The sequence below is a fragment of the Phyllostomus hastatus genome, unplaced genomic scaffold (genome assembly GCF_019186645.2).
Source record: "Phyllostomus hastatus isolate PE091 unplaced genomic scaffold, TTU_PhHast_1.1 phas_contig_86, whole genome shotgun sequence".
NCBI lineage: Eukaryota > Metazoa > Chordata > Mammalia > Chiroptera > Phyllostomidae > Phyllostomus > Phyllostomus hastatus.
Window position 1 is genome coordinate 37,211,989 of NW_025333977.1, and position 25,001 is coordinate 37,236,989.

The 25,001-nt window shown below is 36.1% G+C and overlaps 1 protein-coding gene across 4 annotated transcripts in view; it reads left to right on the top strand.

The window, feature by feature from the left end:
• Positions 1-25,001, top strand: part of TP63 (tumor protein p63) — a 230,759-nt gene that overhangs the window by 83,454 nt on the left and 122,304 nt on the right. For all 4 annotated transcript variants that reach the window (XM_045851336.1, XM_045851337.1, XM_045851339.1 and 1 more), the window contains exons 2-3: positions 9,153-9,281; positions 10,130-10,262. In XM_045851336.1, coding sequence (XP_045707292.1) covers positions 9,153-9,281; positions 10,130-10,262 — 262 coding nt within the window. The remainder of the gene's footprint in view (positions 1-9,152; positions 9,282-10,129; positions 10,263-25,001) is intronic.

Below are 25,001 nucleotides of genomic sequence, written 5' to 3' on the forward strand. Positions count from 1 at the left end.
TGAAAATGCAGCAGTGAGCCAGGCAATCTGCTCCCATTGAGTTTACATTCTGGTGGTGGAAACTCACAGCAGTCAAGTAAATAGACAATACATTTTTAGGTAAGTGATCTAAAAATGCACATAGAGGTAGTGCATAGAAGATGAACCAGAGGTGGAGGGGTCTTTCTGTTTTTTCCTGGTTCTTTTCACAATGATGTCCACAAATGTGTTGCTCAATAAATAAATCCTTATGATCTATGACCAAATATAAGACATTACTGCTAGGTACTATCTATTAACGTGCGTCAGATCTTATCCTGAAAAAAAAAAAAGCCCTCTAAAAAGTTGTGGTTTCTTATTATATAAACCATTTCTTCCCTTTTGTCCATTTGTATGTTTAATGTATTGCTGCTAAGGCAGTAATTGGTTAGGACAGAGGGTGGGGCACAAAACATAAAACTTAGAGGATTTGGTAACTAAGAGAGGAAAAGGTCACTCCCTCAGAAGTAACCACTGATGAGCTAACACTAGATGCACAGAACTTTGATGAGAGGATTTGGGGTTTGGGTTGCACAGTAAAGGGTTATGGAAGAAGCAAGCTGTGGGCCATTAGGTCTTACGACAGGTGGTAGTCAGAAGAAAAAAGCCTTCTGAAGATTAAAGGGAAGTCAACTATATGGTATAATAAAGGAGGAATGGACATTAAAAACACAAAAGAGATTTTCTTAAGACTTTAGTTTACTAGTTCAGCAAAAGTATACAAGAAAGAATTCTTTGGTGATGAAACATTGTTGTTCAAGTGGTGGCAGACCAAAAATGTTAAGGCATAAGTTATACTCTAAGTGCATTTTATCCTTAAGTTTTGTTGCCAAGAACCTGACATATGGATTTGACTTTGGGGTGAGCAGAGTGAAGGAGCAAACTGGTCATTTTCATCATAAAGTTGAAAAGAAAAAAATCTCATCTAACAAAGGAAAGTTGTTAATGGACCTGATTTAGATTATATGAGTGACTTTCTGGAGGAGGATTTATCTGAAGCATGTGAATAAATTTTCTTCTCTGGGGCACTCGGGCACTGTTGGGTGCAATAAAGAGGTAATTTACTGAAAAGCATCAAGGTGCTCTTTGGCATCTTTAAAACTAAGCATGATAGTTTATAATGATAATGGTTATAATAATAGCAGAGTAAACTGAAAGTGTGGGAATGTTTCTGAACTAAAAATATAAAAGGAAATGTGTGATTTAGAATGCTCCTGAGGCCAACCAAAAGACTTGTCTGGGGAGATCCAGAGAGGCTGGTAACACAGGCTTAAGCAATAATGTAACGGATTAATAGATTGGTTGGAGGAAGGAAGGGAAGGAAGGGAAGGAAGGGAAGGAAGGAAAGGAAGGAAGGAAGGAAGGAAGGAAGGAAAAGTCATGTTCAGAATTTCAAAACACTTTTATCTGAGAATTGGAGACATTACCAGAGTATTTGTGTGTTCTCTTCCCCTTGGGAAGCAATAATGACTTCGGCTACTTTGTCTAACACTACATTTAACAGTCAGCTACTTACGCAACACTGCACATCTGCAGAAACTCTGAAGGTCAGAAACTCTGTAATATCACTCATTGATCAGTACTAGCTTTCTCATGCCATTTCTCTGCTTATTTTTAGGAAAAATGGTAACTATTGTGATAAAACAGAATTAGTAGGATATATTTCCTTTTATAGAAAAAATAATTATACCAACTATGAAAACTTCATATCGCCCAAGTTTTATGATAAATAAAAATTATAAGGCATGTGTGTAATTTAATAAAGCATAACTTTTGAAGACATACAGCCTTAACTTTAAATCCCAGCTCCATCATTTACTGAGTGACATTGAACAACTTCCTTATCCTCTCTGAGCCTAAAGATTGTCGTACGTAAACGAGAAAAACAGGCCCTGTGAAGTGAGAGTTTCTCACAGTCCATGGCAGTTCTCTCCTGCCACTTAGCAGGCAAATAGAGCACGAACCAGAATGAACGACAGTGCTGGTTTCCTGCCCTTAAGAAGCTCACCGTCCAGTGGGAAGTTAACAGTTGGAGCACAAAAGGTTATGACAAAGGGTCAAAATTAAAGGTGTTTTATTTCCAGGACTAAACTTAAAAAACTTTGAGAAAAGCAAAATGTTTCATTCATTATTAAATTCCCACATAGCCTTTCACATGATAAATACTCAATATACATATCGCTGAATCCTTTGCACATAAACCTTTAATTGAAATAAATTTAGACAGAATTTTATTAGTTTTTGTTTAATCTGAGCAACTTTACTATATTTTTCAAATGGCTTTCAAAAACAGATGATAGAAAAATAACTAGGAAGTGATCAGTTTTAAGTGTTCTGTTTTGAATATAATTTAAGTTTAATATTTTATAATAAGAAATGATAATGATTGTGTTTAACAACTGACTTGGGAAATTCCAGAAAATTTAAGTCTGCATTCATTACCCAACACTCAGCACAACAATGGATCTAGGGAAAGTTCTTCAGGTCCAGGCCTCTGTTTCCTATAAAATAAGGAACAGGACTAGGCAGTCTTAAGGGCACAGCCAATTTAGACTTCTATAAGTTCCTCAAAGGTTTAGACTCCTGTGTGAACCCATCTCCCCAACCGTGAGCTCAGTGGGTGAGGAGGCCCCACCAGGTCTGCTCTCATGGAAGTTCCGGGTAGCACACTCTCTCTCCAGCAAAACAACTGACACTCTATCAAGGGGGCCTTTGAGTAAGAAAATCTAAAAGCATCCAGTGAGCTGGTCTGAGTTACTACTAAATGCTTTTTTAAATTGTATTAAGTGGGGTAGGGGTTTATATAGAATCAAGAATATTTGTACTTTTATAACTTTAAGTTTGGATGTTCTAAATGAGAGTAAGGAAGCTTTAAAAATCCAGAAAATTGTAAGTCTGGAAACTGGTACAAAAGGCCACAAGGTGGGTAATTCATGCTCAGAATTAGTGTCTGATGCATACACCTATTCCTATTGGTTATTGATAAAGACCTAAGTTAAATACAGTATAGCTAAAGTGGACCAGTTCTTTTTAAATTTCAGCATTTTCTCCAATAAGAAAAACTGAATTAATCTCTGAAATCAATTAATTCTAAAATTCAACTATAAAACTAACATTTTAAACTCTGAAATTTTGGGGATTTGGAGATTTTTCAGGAGCACTGAAGGAAATTACATGTAAGACAAACTTGGGTGATGACTTTTAAGGCAAAACAGGAAAAGAAAGAAGAAATGCAAATAGTCAGCAGGTATCTCTTCATGTTTTCAGGTGAATTCTACAAAGAATAGCTTTGGTTTTGGTTCTGTTTTCCGAATTAATACAAAGAATGGATGATAGTTACTCTAGGGAAAATAAACTGGAAAAAAATTGAATTCAGGCTTCCTATTATCGGATATGACTGGCTTGACAAAACCAGGTGATCAGAGTGATTAATCTATGAGTAAATTGATACTGAGATTACACCCAAAGGCAAAGCCCTGGAGGAAAATAGGATTTATCGCACTCCTCCTGCCCTATGGCACCAGCTGATTTCTTTCCTTTCTTTCTCTCAATGTTTTACATATTTATTCAGAAAATGGAAATAGAAGCTGAGTTTTCAAAGAAGAGGCTTTGAAGATCCCCAAACCTAGACCATTGAGTTTTTAAAAGATTTTATCTATTTGTTTTTAGACAGAGGCGAAGAGAGGGAGAGAAACATCAGTGTGTGGTTGCCTTTTGCACACCCCGCCCACAACCCAGTCAGTCTTGGCCCTGACCAGGAATCAAACCAGCGACCCTTTGTTTCACAGGATGGCATTCAATCCACTGAGCCACACCAGCCAGAGCTAGACCATTGATTTTTGATCTTTAACAACACTCTTTCTCAAATGAAATCTTGCTCAGAACCCTGAGACAAGCAAAAGCCACACTTCATGATGTTAAGAAGGAAGGGTGTGTAGAAGCCTACTACCACTGCTATTTGTTTACATATGTGAACACAGAAGCAACAGGAGCCTCAGGGCTCCATGAAACACAGTCTGAAAACCATTGATCTATAATGCTAAACCCCACTTTCACCTTCCATAACGAAGCCCCTTGAAACTTGAATCTCTGAATGAGGAAGTTGCCCAAGTCAATGTAACAATCTGGAGACAAAAGTGATCTACAAAAAGAGGTAATGGGGCATTGTTTTGGTCCAGGGACATAGATAGAGGAAGAATAGTCTGAACTGGAGAGAATGGAAGGATAATCCAGGTTTAATAAAATTATTTTTGTGTGACATTTTAATATCTGTAAAGGACCTTTCAGATACACTATTAAATTAGTTCAATTCATCAACTATTGTCTGGATACAAGTTATGTAGTACTTGATATAAATAAGACCACCATATTGACTACTAGGCATATAATTTCAAGTAAATCTCTCAACCAAGCCACAAAGGAAGCATAGTATAAAAAGACCTCACAGTATGTCAGTAGTAGAGCTAGGATTTGAATCCAAGTCTGTCTCACTCCAAAACCAATGTTTCCTCCACTCAGAAAAATCATATTTTAAATAAAGGGGCAAGGATATCCACTGTGGTGGGGAGAGCTCCTAGGATTGGCTGGGCTTTGGGAGTCTGCAGAGTAGAGGTCACAGTCAAAGAAGCTGAAGTTCCTGGAATAGGGAGGCTTCTCCAAGGTTTTGCTGCTGGTTAGTGGTGACATCCTAAACACAGGAAAGGTTTTTTTTATAAAGGAGTCAGAGAGAAACTAGAGGGAAAATGTAGAACAGTGGAATGGCAGAGTAAGCACAGAGAGAACACACAACTTCCGTGGGGAAATACTGGAAGAAACAGAAATAGAGGAAGACTGTGGGGCCAACAGCATTTTTCTCTTTTGCTTTAGAGGGACTATTTCTTTCTTCCACTGACTCTTCTTGAATCAATCTCATATTTTTTGTTATTCAAGATCTAGGTTAGATTAAGTACCAGTCTTTTTAGAAACTACACCTAAGTTTCTGCTAACTTAAAAACTTGCATGTTTTTTTGCATTGATTCTCACACAGTGACTATCATCATTGCTGAGAATCTACTTTGTATTCTGTGTTTATGTTCTAGGGCTCACCTGGCTGTCAAGCTACCAGTCACAGTACACATAGGCCTTTGGATGAACTTGTGGGTCCATGTACATCACAATTCAAATTTATTTGCACACTTTGGTATTTGAATAATTCATTTCTTCACCTCCAAATTTGTCACTATGAAGGAATTTCTTTTACTTATATTTTCCCCATTTTCTTTTTTACTTTTACCTGAGGAAAATGTTTATTGTAAATCAAACATACCTAAAAGTGTCACTCATGGAATTGTTTTCTGTAACGCTCACTTCAGTATTAAAGCAATAAAATTTCACTTCTTTTTTACTCACTAGTCAGAAGTGTACAAACCAAGTCTGTCCCAACTCTAAAAAGGAAATAAATACAATTAATTTACTCTTTCAATTCAAAGGTAATATATTTTCAGATGTTCTTCTTGCTATAGGTAATTTTTTAGATATGGTCTTTGGGGACAACACATACTCTGATAGGCCACTCTTACTTCCTTCTCCACAAGTTTAAATTTCTGACCTTCCTCTATATATACATGCTTTTTGACTCATAAAAACATCTAGTTTTTTTGTTTCTCCAGTCTTACCCCTGCCCTAGCCTTTTTTCTGCTCTTTCCAGTTTGGATCTCAAGCTGGTCTTCACAGTTCTCTCAGTTGTCTGGCACCCACCACATATTCAGTGAAACAATAGTAATGGTGCTTTTATCTATTTTTCTTTTTACTGTTCTCAGATGGTATAAACCAGAGAGAATTATAAAACTATGCAAGCTGGGACTATGGAAAAATTATGTTTCCTAACCTCATCGACCTTTTTAAGCCCTCATCTTTTATCTCCAACTAGCTACTCAATGCCTCATTCCCTCATTTTTAGCAGATGCCCTCGCCCCCTGCTTCATCAGGAAAACTGAGGTTATCAGGCATGAACTCCATCCTCTGCAAACACATATAACCACCCTTCATATTGTCTCCTTTATTTCATCCTGGAATGAGGGGTTTAGTGGCTTACTTCAAGGCTATTATCTCAACCTTTACTGTCAACCCCTTCCTGTCTACTTGTTTCAGGACCATTCTCTAAGCTAGAAGTCTCCACCATTCTGGCGTCTCTAGGCCACACTGGAAGAAGAGTTGTCTTAGGTCACACATTAAATACACAAACACTAATGTAAACAAAAAACATCTCATAATGTTTTAAATAAATTTACAATACTGTGTTGCTCTGCATTCATAGCCATCCTGGGACCACATGTGGCCCACGGCTGCGGGTTGGACACCCCTGCCCTTTCCCCATGGCTTAAATTTCTCTCTCTCCCTACTGACTGCTTCCTTTCTGCTTTACCTTTTCGAATATAATTCAAGTTCCTCTTATCCAAATAAGAGGAGCTTTTCCAAATATCAAAGGAAAATTTTCCTTTATCCTCTATTTACTTCTCAGGTCACTAAAATGTACTTTGTGCTTTCATTCATCTATGGAAAGTGTTAGTGTCAAGGACCCCAATAACCTACTGTTATTGAACCTAATAGATGACTTTCAGGTCCTGTCTTCCTGAATCCCTCTGCCACATTCAATAGTGTCAGTCCTTTTAAAAATTATTTTTCTTCTGGCTTCTAAGACCCATGAACTTTTCAGTGTCTTCTTGTAAACTTCTTAGTCTCTCCAAATAGAGCCCCTCCTCTCTTCATTAACCCTGCTGTGCAGAGGTCACGGTATCTACCCTCATTGATTCTCTTTTACCTTGTGATAAGGATTTCTGCTTCTAAACTTCTGATCCATTTGTCTTTCTAGAGCTTAAGCTTATTTAACTGTCTGCTTTACTTTTGATATATTCCATAGGTACTTCAGACTGAGTATGTTAAGGTGGGACTCATCTCTCCTTTCACTTTAAACCAGGTCTCCCAACTGTATTTACTGATTTAGTTAGTGGAGTCCAAGAAAACTGGAAACATGGTTTCCTTAAATCTTCCTTCTCCTTGCATTAATAACATACACAATATTTGATTTAGCCTTTTCCCTAATAATTGAATTTGTCCACATCTTTGCATCCCCATGTCTACTATCATCCTATTGTCTTATTAAAACTGGTGCACCAACTTATAGAAGTTTGCCTATAAACTGCTTTGCTCTAAATCCTTCCTTCTCACAACTTTTAGATGTATCAATATAAAACATATTCTGACAGTGTCAATCCGATTGTGTCAATACTGTAGAGGTGGATGCACTAACCTAAATATGTGAAAAATTTTAGTTCTAAAAATTTTATAGAACTAAATACACACAAAACACACACTTATTTGTATATGTGTGTGTATGTTTTTCTGTGTATTTAGTTCTATAAAATAAAGTAAGAATTTCTGAATAAGTTCAATGGATTGTTATCAACGTGAATTTCCTAGTTTTGATATTACATGGTAGTTTTGCAAGATGTTACCATTGGGGGAAACTAGATAAAAGGTACTTGTGCTCACTCTGTATTATTTATTATAACTGCATGTGAATCCACAATAATCTCAAAATGAAAAATTTACTGAAAAATACCTTGCAAAAGTATTTTCAATACTCAGAAGTATTGAAGTATTTGAGCTTTTATTTTAATATAGCATACAAGTTTCTACTTCCCTCTTCAACTTTACCTCCCAACATCTTCCACCACAAGTTTTTGCACTGTACTAATATTAAGTTGCATCTAATTTTCTTATATACATCAAATTATTTCCCATTTTAGTGTTTTGTCTATGCTCTTTCCATAGGCTGATCACTCATACTACTAGTCCTTCCTTGGCCTTGCAAATTTCTCATCATTAAAGGTTCTTTCCTTGACCCCTTAGATGAGATATTTCTTATTTGTTTTTTATAATTTTATACACACTATTACTACATTTATTAGAGATTTGTTTTCCTGTCTCACCTTCTACACCATAATCTCCTAGAGAATGAGAGTGTCTCATTCGCTTTTTATTTCCGGTGCCCATTGTACTCTCTGGCAAATAACAGATGCTCTGTGTACATGTTTGACTTTAGTAAATGACAGTGCTTCTCCATACAGTTTTGAAATCAGCAGTAAATTCAGTGCTGTTATCTTCTATTATGTAATAAGACCAGAGCATTCATTTGCAAATTTAAAATGATTGACTATTCTAGTACACTATTTAACTCTTTGTAACAATAGAAGTAATGTTTAACAGCTTAGCTAATTTCACCCTGGAATAAAATTAGTCTACTGATAATGATAATGAGCTACATACTAAGATGATCTGTGCAGATAACATGAAGATTTGGAGAAAGCATCACTCGAGAGAGCTGATATTTTCCTTTCCATATATATGGATCATAGTTAATTTTTTAATGTAAAGGCAAGCTTGAAGATCCAGCAACCAAATAAAGCAAACAGAAATAACATTCATTTGCAACATATTCCGATGTTTGCTTATCCTTTAGTCTAACTAGAATTCCACTCTCCAATTAAAAGCCACCCACACACACATCAAAGTAGGTAACTAGTGATTAAGAAAAAAAAGTCTAGGTTCAGAAACTTAAGTTTATTGTCCTTGGGCATAATGCTAAGATGGTAGTTATGAGAGGGGTGATTACACTGAGGGTGAAACTTAAGTTTCTGAACTTGCTTCTGTTTTCTGATTCTACTTTTTACTTGCTGGAGGCTGAATGAGCAGATAATCAGTTAAGACACTTATAAAATGAGTTTAATAATAGGTCAGACTTGCTGTCAGACCTAATGAGGGAATGTTTATTTTCTTTTTGAAATATGCAGAACATAGATGTTGGACAGCAGAAGTGTAAGGTGTAGCAACATTATTAGTTAAAGAGACAAGCTTTGGTAAAAGACATGATTGCCTGATTTTACTGCAAAATGAGATCTGTGACACTACCTGAAGAAATACAATTTTGCAACTTCTAAAATTTACTACATATATATGTGTGTGTGTGTATATATATACTTGCATGATTTTGAAGATTCACTTAAAATCTTTTTCATCAAATATGATTTAATTTAAATAATTTATATGCATAAATACAGAAACTATAATCCTAGTTTCATTTTTGTCCTTTGAAGGTTTGTAGAAACCCCAGCTCATTTTTCTTGGAAAGAAAGTTATTATCGATCCACCATGTCCCAGAGCACACAGACAAGTGAGTTCCTCAGTCCTGAGGTTTTCCAACATATCTGGGACTTTCTGGAACAGTAAGTATCAAATCAGCAGGAAAAAAAATCTTATATTTTAACTAGTATAATTAGGTAAATATGAATTGACATAATATTGCACTAGTAAGGCATATTTCTAGAATTGATAAAAATCAGTTAATATTATTGGAAAAATTTTATTTCTCCAGAATGAAATTGGAAAAATTTTATTTCTATTTGAACACAGATATCTCTGTGTTCAAAATATAGTAGAGAACCCACTACATTTTGCAATACCATTTTCCAAAACCAAAAGATCATTATTATTCCAAGGTGGTATAGTTTAGGAAGATCAGAAGGTATCTCCTGCCCAACCCAAAATAACTTCCCCAACAATTCTCTGATACTCAAAGTCTGTTCAGCTTAAAGACTCATTTACTCTTACAATGGAAATACACCACTGAGAAAGTAAAAAACTAAATTTTGTTGGTCATTTATGTCTTGCTAAGAGAAGGATTATTATCTTCTTTCTGAAGATCTGGATTGGATAAATGAATAAATTAAATGGAAGATGAAAAAATATCAGAGCACTTGGGACCGTAAGGGAAGAATAATAAAATATTCCATCCCTGATGCCTTTGTTCTTTCCCGTGTTACATCCAGCAATTCTTTGATGGGGGGCAGACTTCATAATTCCTATTTTACAAATAGGGCCTAGGTTTGAACTGCATGTGATTATACATGTGGCAAGTGGTTAAGCCAAGATTCAAATCTAGGGTTTCTGATAGAAACCATTGAGCCTGGCCAACTCAGAGACAGAAAGAGCTAATGTTTACCAACGGGTAAGTGTGTTTTAGTCCCTTTCCAAGCCCTAACATACTTTTTTGTTTGTTTTTCCTTTATGATAGGCCCATATGCTCAGTTCAGCCCATTGACTTGAACTTTGTAGATGAACCATCAGAAAATGGAGCGACAAACAAAATCGAGATTAGCATGGACTGTATCCGCATGCAGGACTCGGACCTGAGTGATCCCATGTGGGTGAGTGGCATGGGTCTCTCCTTTGATATGTGGAGCCATGCTAACCTCTGTTACTCCTGGATTTTTCATAGTGTATGAAAAGGCAGGTGGCTCTTAATGGGGAAGGCCATTGGAAAGTGAGTCAATTTGGTCAGCAGAGAGAAATGTAGGAGCTTGTAGATTTTGCATCTGCCTCAACTCTCCATAATACATGTTTCCACTGATGTGAGGGGTAGGCTTGGAAATTATTTTTTACATCATGTATCTGACTTGCTCTTCATGCCTATTTTGATTTAGAGGGCATGGTACCAGCCCAAGTTTTTACTGGGGAAGACAGAACCAGAATCTAGATCTGAATTCTATCCAAAGCACTTTCTATAATACTATGGCAGACTGCATCTCTCTCATGGAACTATCCTTCTTTAATGAAGGAGCTCTGAGAACACACATTTCATTCCTAATAATAGAATAGGAAGAATGAAGATAACGAATGCATAAATAGGCTTTCTTTGGCTTTACTGCTGAGTCACTTATGACCTTTAGCCTCAGTTTCCCATCTATAAAATGATCAGAACTTACATGCCATATATCCCCTAGACCGCTAAGGAGCACAATGAGTTAATGATAGTAAAACACTTTTATGAGATGTTTAGATAAAATTTCTTGTGTCTGTGCAATCCTTAATGCTGAGGAATTTCTCTCTCTCTCTCTCTTTCTTTAAATTTTTTAAAAAGATTTTACTTACCACACAAGTCCTGCTGTTTTTCTATAAAAATTTAAAACAAAAAGAGACTTCTAGAATTTTTTTTTAAATGAGAAAGAGTGTGGGGTGTCATAGAATATCCACTGCTGTGATAAAAGAGAGAGCTTTATAAAATGCCTATTTTGGAAGGGGGGTGTTAAATGACTTTATTTTACAGAATGGCATAAATGAAAGGAACTAAGTGGATGTTTTGGAATGCCTTGCCTATCCTGTCTAATATAAGATTTTACAGGAATTTTCACAATATATTTTTTGATACGAATTGTACTTTTTATTATTGGGAGAAGCTGAAGTGAGGAAATAGAGGAAACAACCCAAAATAGAAAGTTGTGACTTTGCAAATACATCATGTTTTGTCACTATATTGACCAGAGAAAAATGTTTTTCTTCCTTGGCTCCTTCCATTCTAACAGGAGTATAGTCCTCAGCTTTCCTTGAACTGCTGAAAAGAAACTGACAGATAAATCCAAGGGGTGGGTCATTCAAGGCCTTGGAGTGTATTGTTATGGACTATAAAGGTATATAAATTCTGATTTGGCAGTGACTTAGAAATTACCTCAATCTACTAAATAATATTGCCTCAAATTAATAGGAAACACTTGCCTAAGAAAACCTATCTTTTTTATATTTTTTCCAGAGATTTTCTATTCTTAGTCTTGTACTCATAAGAGCAGGTAGAAGTTATAAAGTTTAAAATTGAGAATCAATCCTTTTCATTTAAAGTTCCTATTGTTATATTTTTCCATACTGAAGTATTTTGCTTAACACACCATGCTATTTCTTGCTTCTTTGTTTTATTAGAGATTTTCTCCTTGAGAACATCCCATTTTTTCCTCCTCTATGACCAATTTTTATTCATCCCACAACACCCAATTATCATACCCTGTCTGAGAAAACTTTCTCTATCACTATCATCCACCAGTCTGAATTAGAGATCATTCCTCTGAAGCAACCTATGTATATTTTTAGACGTATTACTTATTACACCACATTACAGTTCGTTTCTCTGTCTCTAAAGAGTACAGGGAACACAGCACAACCTGACTGGTGCAGTAGAGACTCCAGAAGGCTACCTGGGTGCCCACAGGTAGCAGCGCCAAAAAATAATTAAGCAGTTGGTTGGATGCCCCTGAGAAGAGTAGGGTCTAAACCCTAAGCTGGGATTTCCAGCCTAGAACAGCAGAGCCCCAAAAGTACATAGATAACAACCAGCAGGGAAAAGCGGCCGAGTTGCTCTCAGCCGGAAACAGATGTGTGGAGGCACAAAAAGCCATATAAAAGGCAAACACACAAATTTTCTTTTGCAGCCACTTACCCAGGGCTCCGGAAAAGGTGGAGGCAGAGTGGGTTGGAGATGCCTGAGGAAAAACTGGGACCTGAAGCTCTGGGGAGAGAACTGAGAGAGTAGACTCTGAGATCCCAGTGTGAGAGTCATCCACCAAACTGCAGCAGCCATTGTGCTCAGGCAGACCACTCCCCTGAGTGGCAGCTGCCTCACGGGAAACAATAGCTCCAACCCCAGCAGGAACTCTGCCCCACCCTATGGGGTTTAAGCCTAACTGCAGGGTGATTAGATTAACAAACTGACTGAGTGGGCCACAGAGGTACATCCTTGGAAGTCTCCAATAGGCTGCCCAAGGTCAGATGGAGTCAACATCTGACATCACCAGAAGCGGATCCAAAGAGAAAAAATAGTGGTAAATATTAGAGGCTACCAAGATGAAATCCACTGTGGTATTCTCTATGATTTGTGATATTTTCTTTCCTACATAGATTTTTAACATTAATTTTTTATCCATCACATGGATATTCCACATTGTGCATAGTCTACCTTCTTCATTCCCTTTTTTATTCATAAAGTAAATTTTACTTTCTTTCTTCACATTGTTCTGACTCCCAGCTCTTATTAGTGCTCCTACCTCTACCCTCTCAAAATCATTTTTCTTTCAGTAGGTCATCTCATACTCGCTCTCTTTTCTTATAATAGTCTTAATCTCTTTACACCCTTATTAATACTGGTTCATTTGCTGTTGGTAGTGGGATTGAAGGGAAAGTTAGTTTTGCTGGTGTGGGTTTATTTCCTGGGCTTTGTGACTTTGTTCTGGCAGCACCTGCACAATAGCATATAAGACGTGGTGGGCAGAGTGACCCTCAGTCAACCAGCTGGAGGGAAGGACCCACCAAAGAATGACCCAAAAACAATCAAAACCCAGTTATATCCAGAAAGCCAACATAAATGGCATAAAGGGCATCCCAAGAGCATCAGGCTCAGGAGATCAAGGAAACTGCACCACTGAATCTCACAGGTCTCCTACCATACAAGATCTAACCACAAAGTCAGGGAGTCAAAACAGATCATTTTAAGAAATAAGCAAAGAGTCTCACAAATAATGGGAAGACGAAGAATCCCCAATCAAAAGGAAAAGAGGAATCCTCAGAAAGAATGCTAAATGAAATAGAAGCAAGTAAACTATCAGATATTGAATTCAAACAATGGTAATAAGGACACTCAATGAGCTCAGTAAGAATTATCAAAAACTATAGGGGAGCTATGAGGAACTTACTGCAAACTATATCAGCATGAAAAAGGATATAGAAAAAATCAACAAGAACCAAGAGGAAATGAAGATTCAAAATTTCCTTTAATTGAATAACTGAAGAACACAGTGGAAGGAATCAAAAGCAGGTTAGATGAAGCAGAGGGTTGAATCAGCGAGCTGGAGGACAAGGTAGGAAAAAACTCTAAGAAAGAGCAAGAAAAGGAAAAAAGACTCAAAAAGAATGAAGAGGGGTTAAGGGTACTGCAGGACAGCATGAAACATAATAATATCTGTATAACAGGGATACCAGAAGAAGAAGAGGAGCAAGGTGCAGAAAACATCTTGGAAAAAGTTATGATGGAAAACTTCCCTAATTTCATGAGAGAAAAAGTCACACAACTCCAGCAAGAACTGAGGGTCCCCATCAAAAAGAACCTAAAGAGGCTCACTCCAAGACACATCATGAGTAAAATGGCAAAAATCACAGAAAGAGGATCTTAAAGTCATCAAGGGAGAAAGAGGAAGTAACATACAAGGGAACCTTAATGAAATTAGCAGCTGACTTCTCAACAGAAACTCTACAAGTCAGAAGGGAATGGTAAGAAATATTTTAAGTAATGAAAATTAAAGACCTGCAACCAAAACTACTCTACCCAGCAAGGCTCTCAATTAAAATGGAAGGTGAAATAAAGAATTTCCTGGACAAAAGAAGGGTCAAAGAATACACCTCCACCAAACCAGCACTTCAAGATATGCTAAGGGATCTGCTTTAAGAAGATGAAGAAAAAGAGTGAGAGAGAGAGATGCACAGGTTTAAGGTGGGTAAAATGGCAATGAATAAATACCTATGAATAATACCCTTAAATGTAAATGGATTAAATGTTCCAATCAAAAGACATAGGGTAGCTGAATGGATAAGAAAACATGACTCACACACATTATGCCTACAAAAGACACACCTCACAACAAAAGACCTACACAGACTGAAAGGAAAAGATTGAAAAAAATATTCCAAGCAAATGGACAGGAAAACAAAGCCAGCCAGGTAGCAATACTTATATCAGTCAAAATAGACTTCAAAACAAAGGCCATAAAAAGGGACATAGAAGGACATTTCATAATACTTAAGGGAAGAATCCATTAAGAAGACATACATTTATAAACAGATATGCACAACATAGGAGCACATAAATATATAAGAAAAATCTTGGAGGACTTCAAAAAAGATATAGACAATAACACAATTATAGTAGGGGGCTTTAATATCCACTGTCAACAATGGATAGATCTTCCAAACAAAATATCAATAAGGATATTGTGGAACTGAATGATGCATTAGATCAAATGTATTTAAATGATATATATAGAATATTTCATCCCAAGGAAGCAAAATACATACTCTTTTCAAATGCACATGGAACATTTTCAAAGATAGACCACATGATAAGACACATAACAAGCCTCAAAAAATTCAAAAGAATTGAAATCATATCAAGCATTTTCTTGGAATACAAGGCCCTGAAACTAGAAACCAACCTCAAAGAAAAAACTCAAAAACATTCAAACTCATAGAGGCTAAACAGTATGCTATTAAACAATGAATGGGTTAATAATGAGGTCAAGGAAGAAATCAAAAAGTTTCTGGAAACAAATGAAAATGAACACAGGACTCTCAAATCTATGGGGGCACAACAAAGGCAGTCCTGAGAGGGAAGTTCATAGCAATACAGGCCTACATAAAAAGATAGAAACATTTCAAATAAACATCCTAACCCTACATCTACAAGAACTGGATGAACAATAACAAACAAAGACTAGAGTGAGTAAAAGGAAGGAAAAATCAAGATCATAGCAGAATTTAATGATATAGAGACTAAAAGTTCAAAGGATCAATAAGTCCAGGAGCTTGTGCTTTGAAAAGATAAAAATATCAACAAACTTTTAACCAGCCTAATCAAGAAAAAAAGGGGAGGACCCAAATATGTAAAATCAAAAATGAAAGAGGAGAAATTACAACCAATACCACAGAAATACAAAGGAATGTAAGAAATTACTACAAAAAATTATATGCCAAGAAATTTGAAAGCCTGGGTGAAATGGACAAACTTAAAGAAAAATATAATCTTCTAACACTGAATCAAGAAGAAGCAGAAAACCTGAACAAACTGATAACAGCTGGTGAAATTGAGACAGTAATAAAAAAAGCTCCTGACACACAAAAGCCATGGACTGGAAGGTTTCACAGGAGAATTTAGAAAACATTTAAGAAAGAGCTAACCCCTATCCTTTTCAAACTATTCCAAAAAATTCCAAGAATAGGCAAGACTTCCAAATTCTTTGTATGAGGCTAGAATCATCCTAATCCCAAAGCCAGATAAAGGAACAACAAAGAAAGAAAACTACAGGCCAATAACACTGATGAACATAGATACTAAAATCCTCGACAAAATGATGGCAAACTGCATCCAGCAATTAAATTAAAAAGATCGTACACCATGATCAGGTGGGTGTCATCCCAGGGTTGCAAGGATGGTACAATATTCACAAATCAATGAATATAATACATCACATAAAAGACAAAAATCACATGATCACATCAATAGATGCAGAAGAAGCATTTGATAAGGTACAGAACCCATTTATGATAAAAACACTCAGCAAAGTTAGAGTAGAGGGACCATACCTCAACATAATAAAGTCCATAAACAAGAAACCGACAGCAAACATTATACTGAATGGAAAAAATTATAAGTTTTCCCACTAAGATCAGGAATAAGAGAAGGATGTCAGCTTTCACCACTTCTATTCCACGTAGTATTGGAAGTTCTAGCCACAGTGATGAGACAAGACAAAAAAATAAAAGGCATCCAAACTGGAAAGGAGGAAATAAAGCTATCACTATTTGCAGATAACATGATAGTGTACATAGAAAACCCTTTAGACTCCACCAAAAAACTACTTGGCTTAATAAATGAAGTTGGCAAAATGGCAGAATACATAGTCAACATTCAGAAATCAAAAGTATTTTTGTACACCAACAATAAAATATCAGGAAGAGAAACTAGGAAAAAAATCCCATTTACTATGGCAACAAGAAAAATAAAATACTTAGCAATAAACTTAATCAAGGAGGTAAATGAACTGTGCTCAGAAAACTACAGAAGATTAAAGAAAGAAATTAAGGAAGACACAAATAAATGGAAGCACATACTGTGTTCATGGATTGGTAGAAGTAACATCATCAAAATGTCCATATTATGCAAAGCAATTTTAGATTTAACACAATTCCTATCAAAATACCAATGGCATATTTCACAGATATAGAAAAAATATTTTAAAAATTTAAATGGAATCATAAATGACCCTGAATAACCTCAGCAATTTTGACAAAGAAAACTAAAGTAGGAGGTATCATAATACTTGATATCAAACTATATTACAAGACCACTGTAATCAAAACAGTCTGATACTGGCGTAAGAACACACATAGATCAATGGAACAGAATAGAGAACACAGCAATAACCCCAAGTCTCTATGGTCAATTAATATTCAACAAAGGGGGGAGAAGCATTAAATGGGGTAAAAATAACCTCTTGAACAAATGGTGTTGGGAGATCAGGAAAGATACATGCAAAATAATGAAACTCGACCACCAACTTACACCATACACAAAAATAAACTGAAGATGGATAAACGACTTAAATATAAGTCACAACACCGTAAAAGTCCTAAGGAGAACATAAGCAGGAAAATCTCAGACATTCCTTGCAGTAATATTTTCACCAATATGTCCTCTAGGGCAAGAGACAGAAAGGAAAGAATAAACAAATGGGACTTCATCAAATTAAAAAGCTTCTGCACAGCTAAAGAAAACATCAGCAAAATGAAAAGGAAACCATTTGGGAAAATATATTTGCAAATGATACCTCGGACAAGGGTTTGATCTCTAAAATATATAAAGAAATCACAAGACTCCACACCAGGAAGACAAGCAATCCAATTAAAAAATGGGCAAAGGTCCTGAACAGATACTTCTCCTAGGAGGACATATGGAGGTCCCAGAGACATATGAAAGGATGCCCAGCATCACTAGCCATCAGAGAGATGCAAGTTAAAATCACAATGAGACACCATTTCACACCAGTCAGAATGGCCATCATAAACAAATCAACAAACTAGTGTTGGAGGGGATGTGGAGAAAAGGGGACCTAGTGCACTGTTGGTGGGAATGCAGACTGGTGCAGCCACTGTGAAAAATAATGTGCAATTTCCTGAGAAAACTAAAATCAGCACTGCCTTTTGAACCAGCAATTTCACTGCTGGGATTATACCCTAAGAATCTTGAAACACCAATTCAAAAGAACCTATGCACCCTACTGTTCATAGCAGCACAGTTTACAATAGCCAAGTACTGGAAGTAACCTAAGTGCCCATCAGTAAATGAATGGATCAAAAAACTATGGTACATTTAAACAATGGAATACTACATAGTAGAAAGAAAGAAGGAGCTCCTACCCTTCCCAACAGCATGGATGGAACTGGAGAGCATTATACTGAGTGAAATAAGCCAGGGGGTAAAAGACATATACCAGGGGATATATGATCTCACCTGTAAGTGGAACCTAATCAACAAAACAAACAAGCAAGGAGTGTAGAACTGAAGTAAAGAACAAACTGACAGTAACCAGAGGGGAGGAGGAGGGGCATAACAAGGAAAAGAAGGGGAAATGACACCAATGACCATTTATAGAAGACCATGGACAAAGCCAAAGGAAGGTGGGACTGAGGGTTGGAGGTGGGAGTGGGTGGGGTGGGGGAAAGTGGCAGGGGGAAAATGGATACAACTGTACTTGAACAATAAAAAATAAATGCAAAAAAAATTTTAAAGAAGAGTACAGGGGCCATATTTTGTCGTGTTCTTTATTTGTTACAATGTTTTGCACATAGTAGACCCTCAGGAATTTTTGAATTAAAAATAATGAGACTTTGAAGTTATCTAAGAAATCATAAGTTCTCTTTCAAACAGCCCTGTTCAAAAGGACTTTCTTCCTTCAAAGTATTGCACTAGAGAAGAACCTGAGCTCCATTTCTTCTTGGGTACTTCTTTTTCTATGTATTTTAGAGATGCCATATGGGAAGCCTCCACCCTTCCCCAATGGGGTAATCGTGCAATGCAGAATCTCCACACTTTTCACTCCTCTGAAGAGATACCATTGCTAATTAGGATTGCTGAAACAGAGTTTGACCATCATTTATTAGTACCTTTGAGCTTGAAATTGTTTACCAGATTAAATTGCAGGTAACAATAAATTAGAAAATAACACCCAGGAGAGAAAAATTTGAAATAAGTGTGGGATTGAAGTGAGTCAGAAACAAGTGGAAAACAAAAGGATATGGGATTTTGTCAGTAGAGGGAACAAAATAGGTTACTTGGAAACAGCTCTATTGAAAGAAATCTATTAATAAAGTAAGAATGAACTTAATTTTTAAAAATTGCCTGTCTGTGGCTGCCTTATTTTTGTTTCCAAAGAACTAAAACATTGGTAATAAATTATTGGTCTGTATGAAGTTTGGGTCTAACTTGGTCTGACAACTATTCCAACATCCTCTTATATGTCCATGTGTGAAGGCCACATAGACGGGACTAGATAATAACAACAGTTCCACACAACAGGAGTGGCAAAATTGTGGGCTTGCTCAGATGCTGTAACTAGTGTCCTGCTTTGGAGGATAAGAGCTAGGATCTGCTGAGATTCCTAGTCCTTCTAAAGTGACAGCTGCTGCAACTGGTGTGGAGTTCTTTTGTTCCACTACGTGGTGGCATGTTGTTCACTTTTCTGTGTATAGGTTAATAGCTCTGTAGTTCCAAAACTCTGCACATAAATTCCTTTCCTCTTGAATGTAATATAAAAAATTGGGATCTCAGCCAAGCATTGTTTTACTATGCAAAAAATATGAATCTGTAGACATGAACTGACAAGTCAAATTAAGGACAGAAATCTTGAAATTAAGAGTGTCACTCCATTTTTGTTGATTTTTTAATATACCCTTCACCTTAACACCCAGTCCTGAAATGGGATCATAATGTGCTGTTCTGGCTATTGACAAAGGAAATTTGAAATGCAGAGAATGTTTGTGCCTTCTTCATTAGAATGATTTTAATGTCACTGAAGAATGTGCTCCTTTGGATTAGCAAGGCCCTTGTTGGCTCTTGATTCTGTATTCAGTTGTCTGATATATGACTTTACATCTCAGCTTTATATTTATGAACTCTCTAATCATGTCTATCATATTTTCAAGAGGTGGATAGTGATGTTAACACCTGAATGTTCTACTGAAATGATTGCTGCAAACTACATAATTCTTTTCTTTAAAAATTTTTTATTGTTGTTCAGTTATAGTTGTTCCCATTTTCCCCCCATTACTCTCCCCTCCCCTCCCCACCCCTCACTTCCCACATTCACTCCTCCCCGCATTGTCTTTGTCCATGGGTCCTCTATACATGATCATTGACTTGGCCCTTTCCCTTCTTTAATTTTGCATTTGTTTATTCTTTATACTTTGAAAGACACCCTGTTTAGCTGAATTATTTTTTTCCCTGGAGATTTGAGTGGTAATTATCTGATCTATCCATTCTTATAAATTCTTACTTTAACAGCTCAGATACACCTGAAGACTCTTCCCCTCTACATATCAAAAGAGCAGGTAGTGTGTTTGTATTTGGAAAGGGTTACATCATAGCACTTAGCATAATGCCTTATATTTTATATGACCGAAGACTCATACAAGACATCATTTTTATATACTATGTTCCATCTTCTTTTTCAATTGATCCTTTTATCATTATATAATATTTCTTTTTATCATAATTTAGTTTGCTCTAAAGTTAATGTCTTTGTTTAAATTAGCATAACCAATCTAACTTTATTTTGATTAACATTTGCATGGTAAATCTTTATTCTATCCTTTTACTTTTAACCTATATTTATTACTATATTTGAAGTGAATATCTTCTAGACAACATACAATTGGATTGCTTTTTATCCATTTTAGCAATCTCTATTAATTGGTATATTTACATCATTTATATTTAGTATAATTATTGATATTTTCTCAATCATTTATATTTTGTCTATTTCCTTCTCTGTTCTTCTGTTTCCCTCTTAAGCTGTCATGTAGATTATTTGACCTATTTTTAGTATTCAATTTTAAGTTTTCTATTTTGGTTTCTGCTACATCTCTGCATATTTTTCATGGTTGCTCTGAGGACTTTTCAATATTCATAATTTTTCACAGTGTATTGATAGTCACTGTTTTGCCACCTCAAATGAAATGTGGAAAACTGACCACAATGTTGGTTTTATCACCCTCTCCCATGATGTTGTACTTGTCATTCATATATGTATATACATATATATATATATAACATCTACATACATTGAATACTTCATAAGGTAGTATTATAATTATTACTTTCAACTGTCAAATATATTTTAAAGAACTCAAGGAATAGTCTATTTTATTGAACAGAATATTTATCCTTGATGTTGCCCTTCCTTTGTACCAAAGTCATAGTTGTCACTAGACATTATCAGGAGGAATACAAAATTTCATAAATATTCTCATATATCAGAATGAACTTTTAAGGAAAGTAAATATCTGTATTTTCTAAGCAAGATTGTGCACTATGTCAAAGCTCTAAATTCCTGAATTTTGAATTGATCAAAAGTTTATAAATATTCTCTCCATAGCTCTTTAGCTCTTTATCTTTTTCGCTCTCCCTACCTCCACACACACACACAAACACAATTACATATATATTCACTCACATATAACTCAATTTGAACCACATCTATAGCTATTTTTAAATATTCTAGAATAGTATCATAATAAATTTTGGTATGCCAAGTGTTTTAAGCTTTCATTTGATAAATAAATAAATAAAACTGTGTGAGAATTATTTTTCAGTAAGTCACTTCAGTTTGGCTGCAAAGGGGCTGGTTGACAGCCTTGTTGCAGGAATCACTCAAACATTTGAAATCTCCCTTCCTACATGCCTCATCCTGGGTCAAAAAGCAGAATGGATATGGTTCCTGATATGCCATACAAACATCAATTATTTTCTATGTGTCTTGGTCTCCAGGAAGTTGAGATGCACAATGTTGCCCAATTGTAGGTCTGACGTCAATATCAATAGCTCACTTCAAGGACAGCATCTCTATCTTCCTTCTCTTCTCTTACTATTTTGGTCTTCTTCAGGCTCCCAGAGCTACTCTCACAGCACTGCTACCACCTTCTTCTCTTGCCTCCTATTCATTCCTTTGCTCCTTTTCAAGTTCCTTAATTCTCTCCTAATTCCACTTCCCCCTCTCCTTTTTTTTTATTTAAAGATTTTATTTATTTATTTTTAGGGAGGAGAGGGGGGGAGAGAGAGAGGAGAGAGAAGAGAGGAGAGAGGAGAGAGAGAGAGAGAGAGAGAGGGAGAGGGAGAGAGAGAGAGAGAGAGAGAGAGAGAGAGAGAGAGAGACATCAATGTGCGGTTGCTGGGGGTTATGGCCTGCAACCCAGGAATGTACCCTGGCTGGGAATCGAACCTGGGACACTTTGGTTCCCAGCCTGCGCTCAATCCACTGAGCTACGCCAGCCAGCGCTCCCCCTCTCCTGATCTTCCAGAAAACCACTATAGTTCAGTATAGGCATATTTGAATAAAGGTTTTAAAAAAAGTTTATAACTATCTTATATTTAAAATAGGGTTTATGATGTATTACTTACAATAGAGCTACAGCATGAGATTTGTATTTGGACACAATGGAATTAAAATCTTGTCTTTACCAATTTCAGCTGTGTGAACTCGATAATCTATGAGCCTTTCTTTGCTCATTTGTATGGATAGATATCGTATCTATCGGGCCTCAGAGAATTGTGATGCCTAAGTTATTTTCATTATCTGATTTGTTTTCATTCAAAGATCCTAGCATGTAAATTTATATAGTCAATTAAAAATTATTATTTTTGTTATCACTTGTCTGTGCTATCTTCCTAAGAATTCTGTGAGATAGGTGAATATGTATTACTTTTTATAATAAAATGCAAATAAATATACCACTCCTATTACAAGAGCAATTCATACTAATTAAAGTAACTTTTAAAGTATCAAAAGCATATATAATTCCTACCTAGTAATAATAATTATGAACATTTTAATAATTTTTCCAGTTATTTTTCTAGAAGAAATAGATTTCATTAAACATATTTGGATCATGTTATATAAATTTTGTTATCTACTTTTCATTTGCATCCTATGATAAGCATTCTTTTATTTACAAATCTTTAAAACAACTTAAATTGCTGTATTATACATAATTACATAGATATAGAATAATATATTTAACTGTTCTTTTACTCACAGATTTTTAAGAATATTTATATACAAATATTTTTGTGTTAGATACTTAGAAATGTAATCATTAAGTAATAGTGTATGAACACCAGTGTTCTTGATACTTATTATCAAATTTCTTTTCATGAGCCCTGTTTTGCCCTTAATTTACATCCACACCAACCATGCAAAATGGTCTCTATACTCAAATTCAATTTTGGTTATACAATCTCTTCTTCAAAATGTACAAATACTTCTAGGTGGTTAAAGGAATTTCTCATCATTTGCACATCAAGATGAAATAGTTCTTCTTGATATATGCCTTTGACTGTAATCTGTGGAAGACGGTAGCTTTGACTGGAGTTGAGTAGGACATTTTGGAGAACAGAGCGTCTGTGAGTGGAGGGGGCAGGCCTAATTAGAATAGGAACAATATGAGGAAGGAGGTGGCGAAAGAAGGATGGGCAAAGTACATTTCCACACTTTCCCCTAGGATTAGTCTTAAACGTGGGAATGGACATAACGTTTCTCCTTTTCCATCCAGCAATCTTCACTCTTTCTTTAAGGAATCCTATTAGCCTTACCTCATGGCTAGTACCATTAACATAATCATTCAACCAAAATTTATGCCAGATAGAACTTTATGAGTTAGTTCTATGAACACAAATGAAACAAAAACATATTACACATAGCAAAACCCCTGTAATTTTTGGAAAATGGGTTTGTAGTTACTTATGTTGCTAATGAGGTAGCTGAATATCCATTCAGTTTAGACTGAGTTCAGGTGTCCTAGAAGAGCAGATTGTTTTTCTGTTCTGTTCTTTGTACAGTGTAGCCAATCGGAAGGCACCACTTTGTTCAGGAGTGCCAAGCTGGGGACTTTACCTTAAACACAAGTATGCATTTCAAACCTTGAACAAACAGTCTGCTTAATAAAATATAGGAAAGGTTTTTTTCTTCTTCTCTAGAAATTCACAAACATCACTTGAGAGGTGACAGCTCCTCCCTCACAAAAGGGGCTGTTTGCTTTCTGCTTTGGTGTTTGGGTAAACGGCAGCACTCGCCAGCAGAGAATTTATTGCCTTCGGGGAGGTGTTTGCAGTCCTCTTGTTTAATTTAAGAAGAAACCCTTCCCTCTGTTTCTGAGAAGGAAGAATTGGAAATGATAGCCCCAGGGAAATAGTTCCCCTAACACCTGTCTTTGGTGTAACCTCAACAATGTTACTCAAGACACTGTGCTCCCTGTGTATGCATTCAGAATGACAAAGTTGAAGAGGGCAGATAAACAGAAAGGGATTTTAGCAGAAACAGGGGAGCTCATTCTGACCTTGCTCTTCTTAAAACCTGATCAGGTTGAAATCCTAGCATGCTGACTTAAAGGGAATCTGATTTGTTTGAAGTAATACCCATGTTACTCTGGCAACCAGTTTATTTAATATCATTTTAATCTATAAAAATTAGAAAATTCTTGAATACTAGATTTAGGAATTTTAAGCATGATCTGGTTCTAATTCAGCTTTCCTTTAATAGAAGGGAAGGCTAAAGTACAAGTTAATCATTGTTGAATTCAACACTTTTAATAGTTTGTGGGTGAGTCAGGATTAAGCCCAACTTTCTAAATTTCTAGATCTGCCTTTCCATCTACTATCAGACAGTGGTAAGAGTTCAGTCTCTGGAGGTCAATGGCTGCCTGTATTTGACTCCAGCTGTTACTCACTATTTGGATGACCATGGCTAAATTGTGGTATATTTCTGAGCCTCGGCTTCACCATCCACCAAATGAGGATGATTGTGTGGGAGACACACCATAAAAAGCTGTTCTGAGACGTGAGATATGACATATGAAACAGTCGGCATGGTAGCTTGCATGCAGTCAGTTAGTGGTGATGATTGTTGCTGTTGCTCATTAGAACATGATAAATCTGGAAAATGGTGATCATTAATTCCATTTAGAGCAGTTACTGATACAGGAAAAATATAATTTGTATAGATTTGTATTTTGGTATTTCTAAAAAGGGAAAGTAATATCTGAAGATATTCTATCATGCTATAAAATCTGACTAGATCACTCTTTTC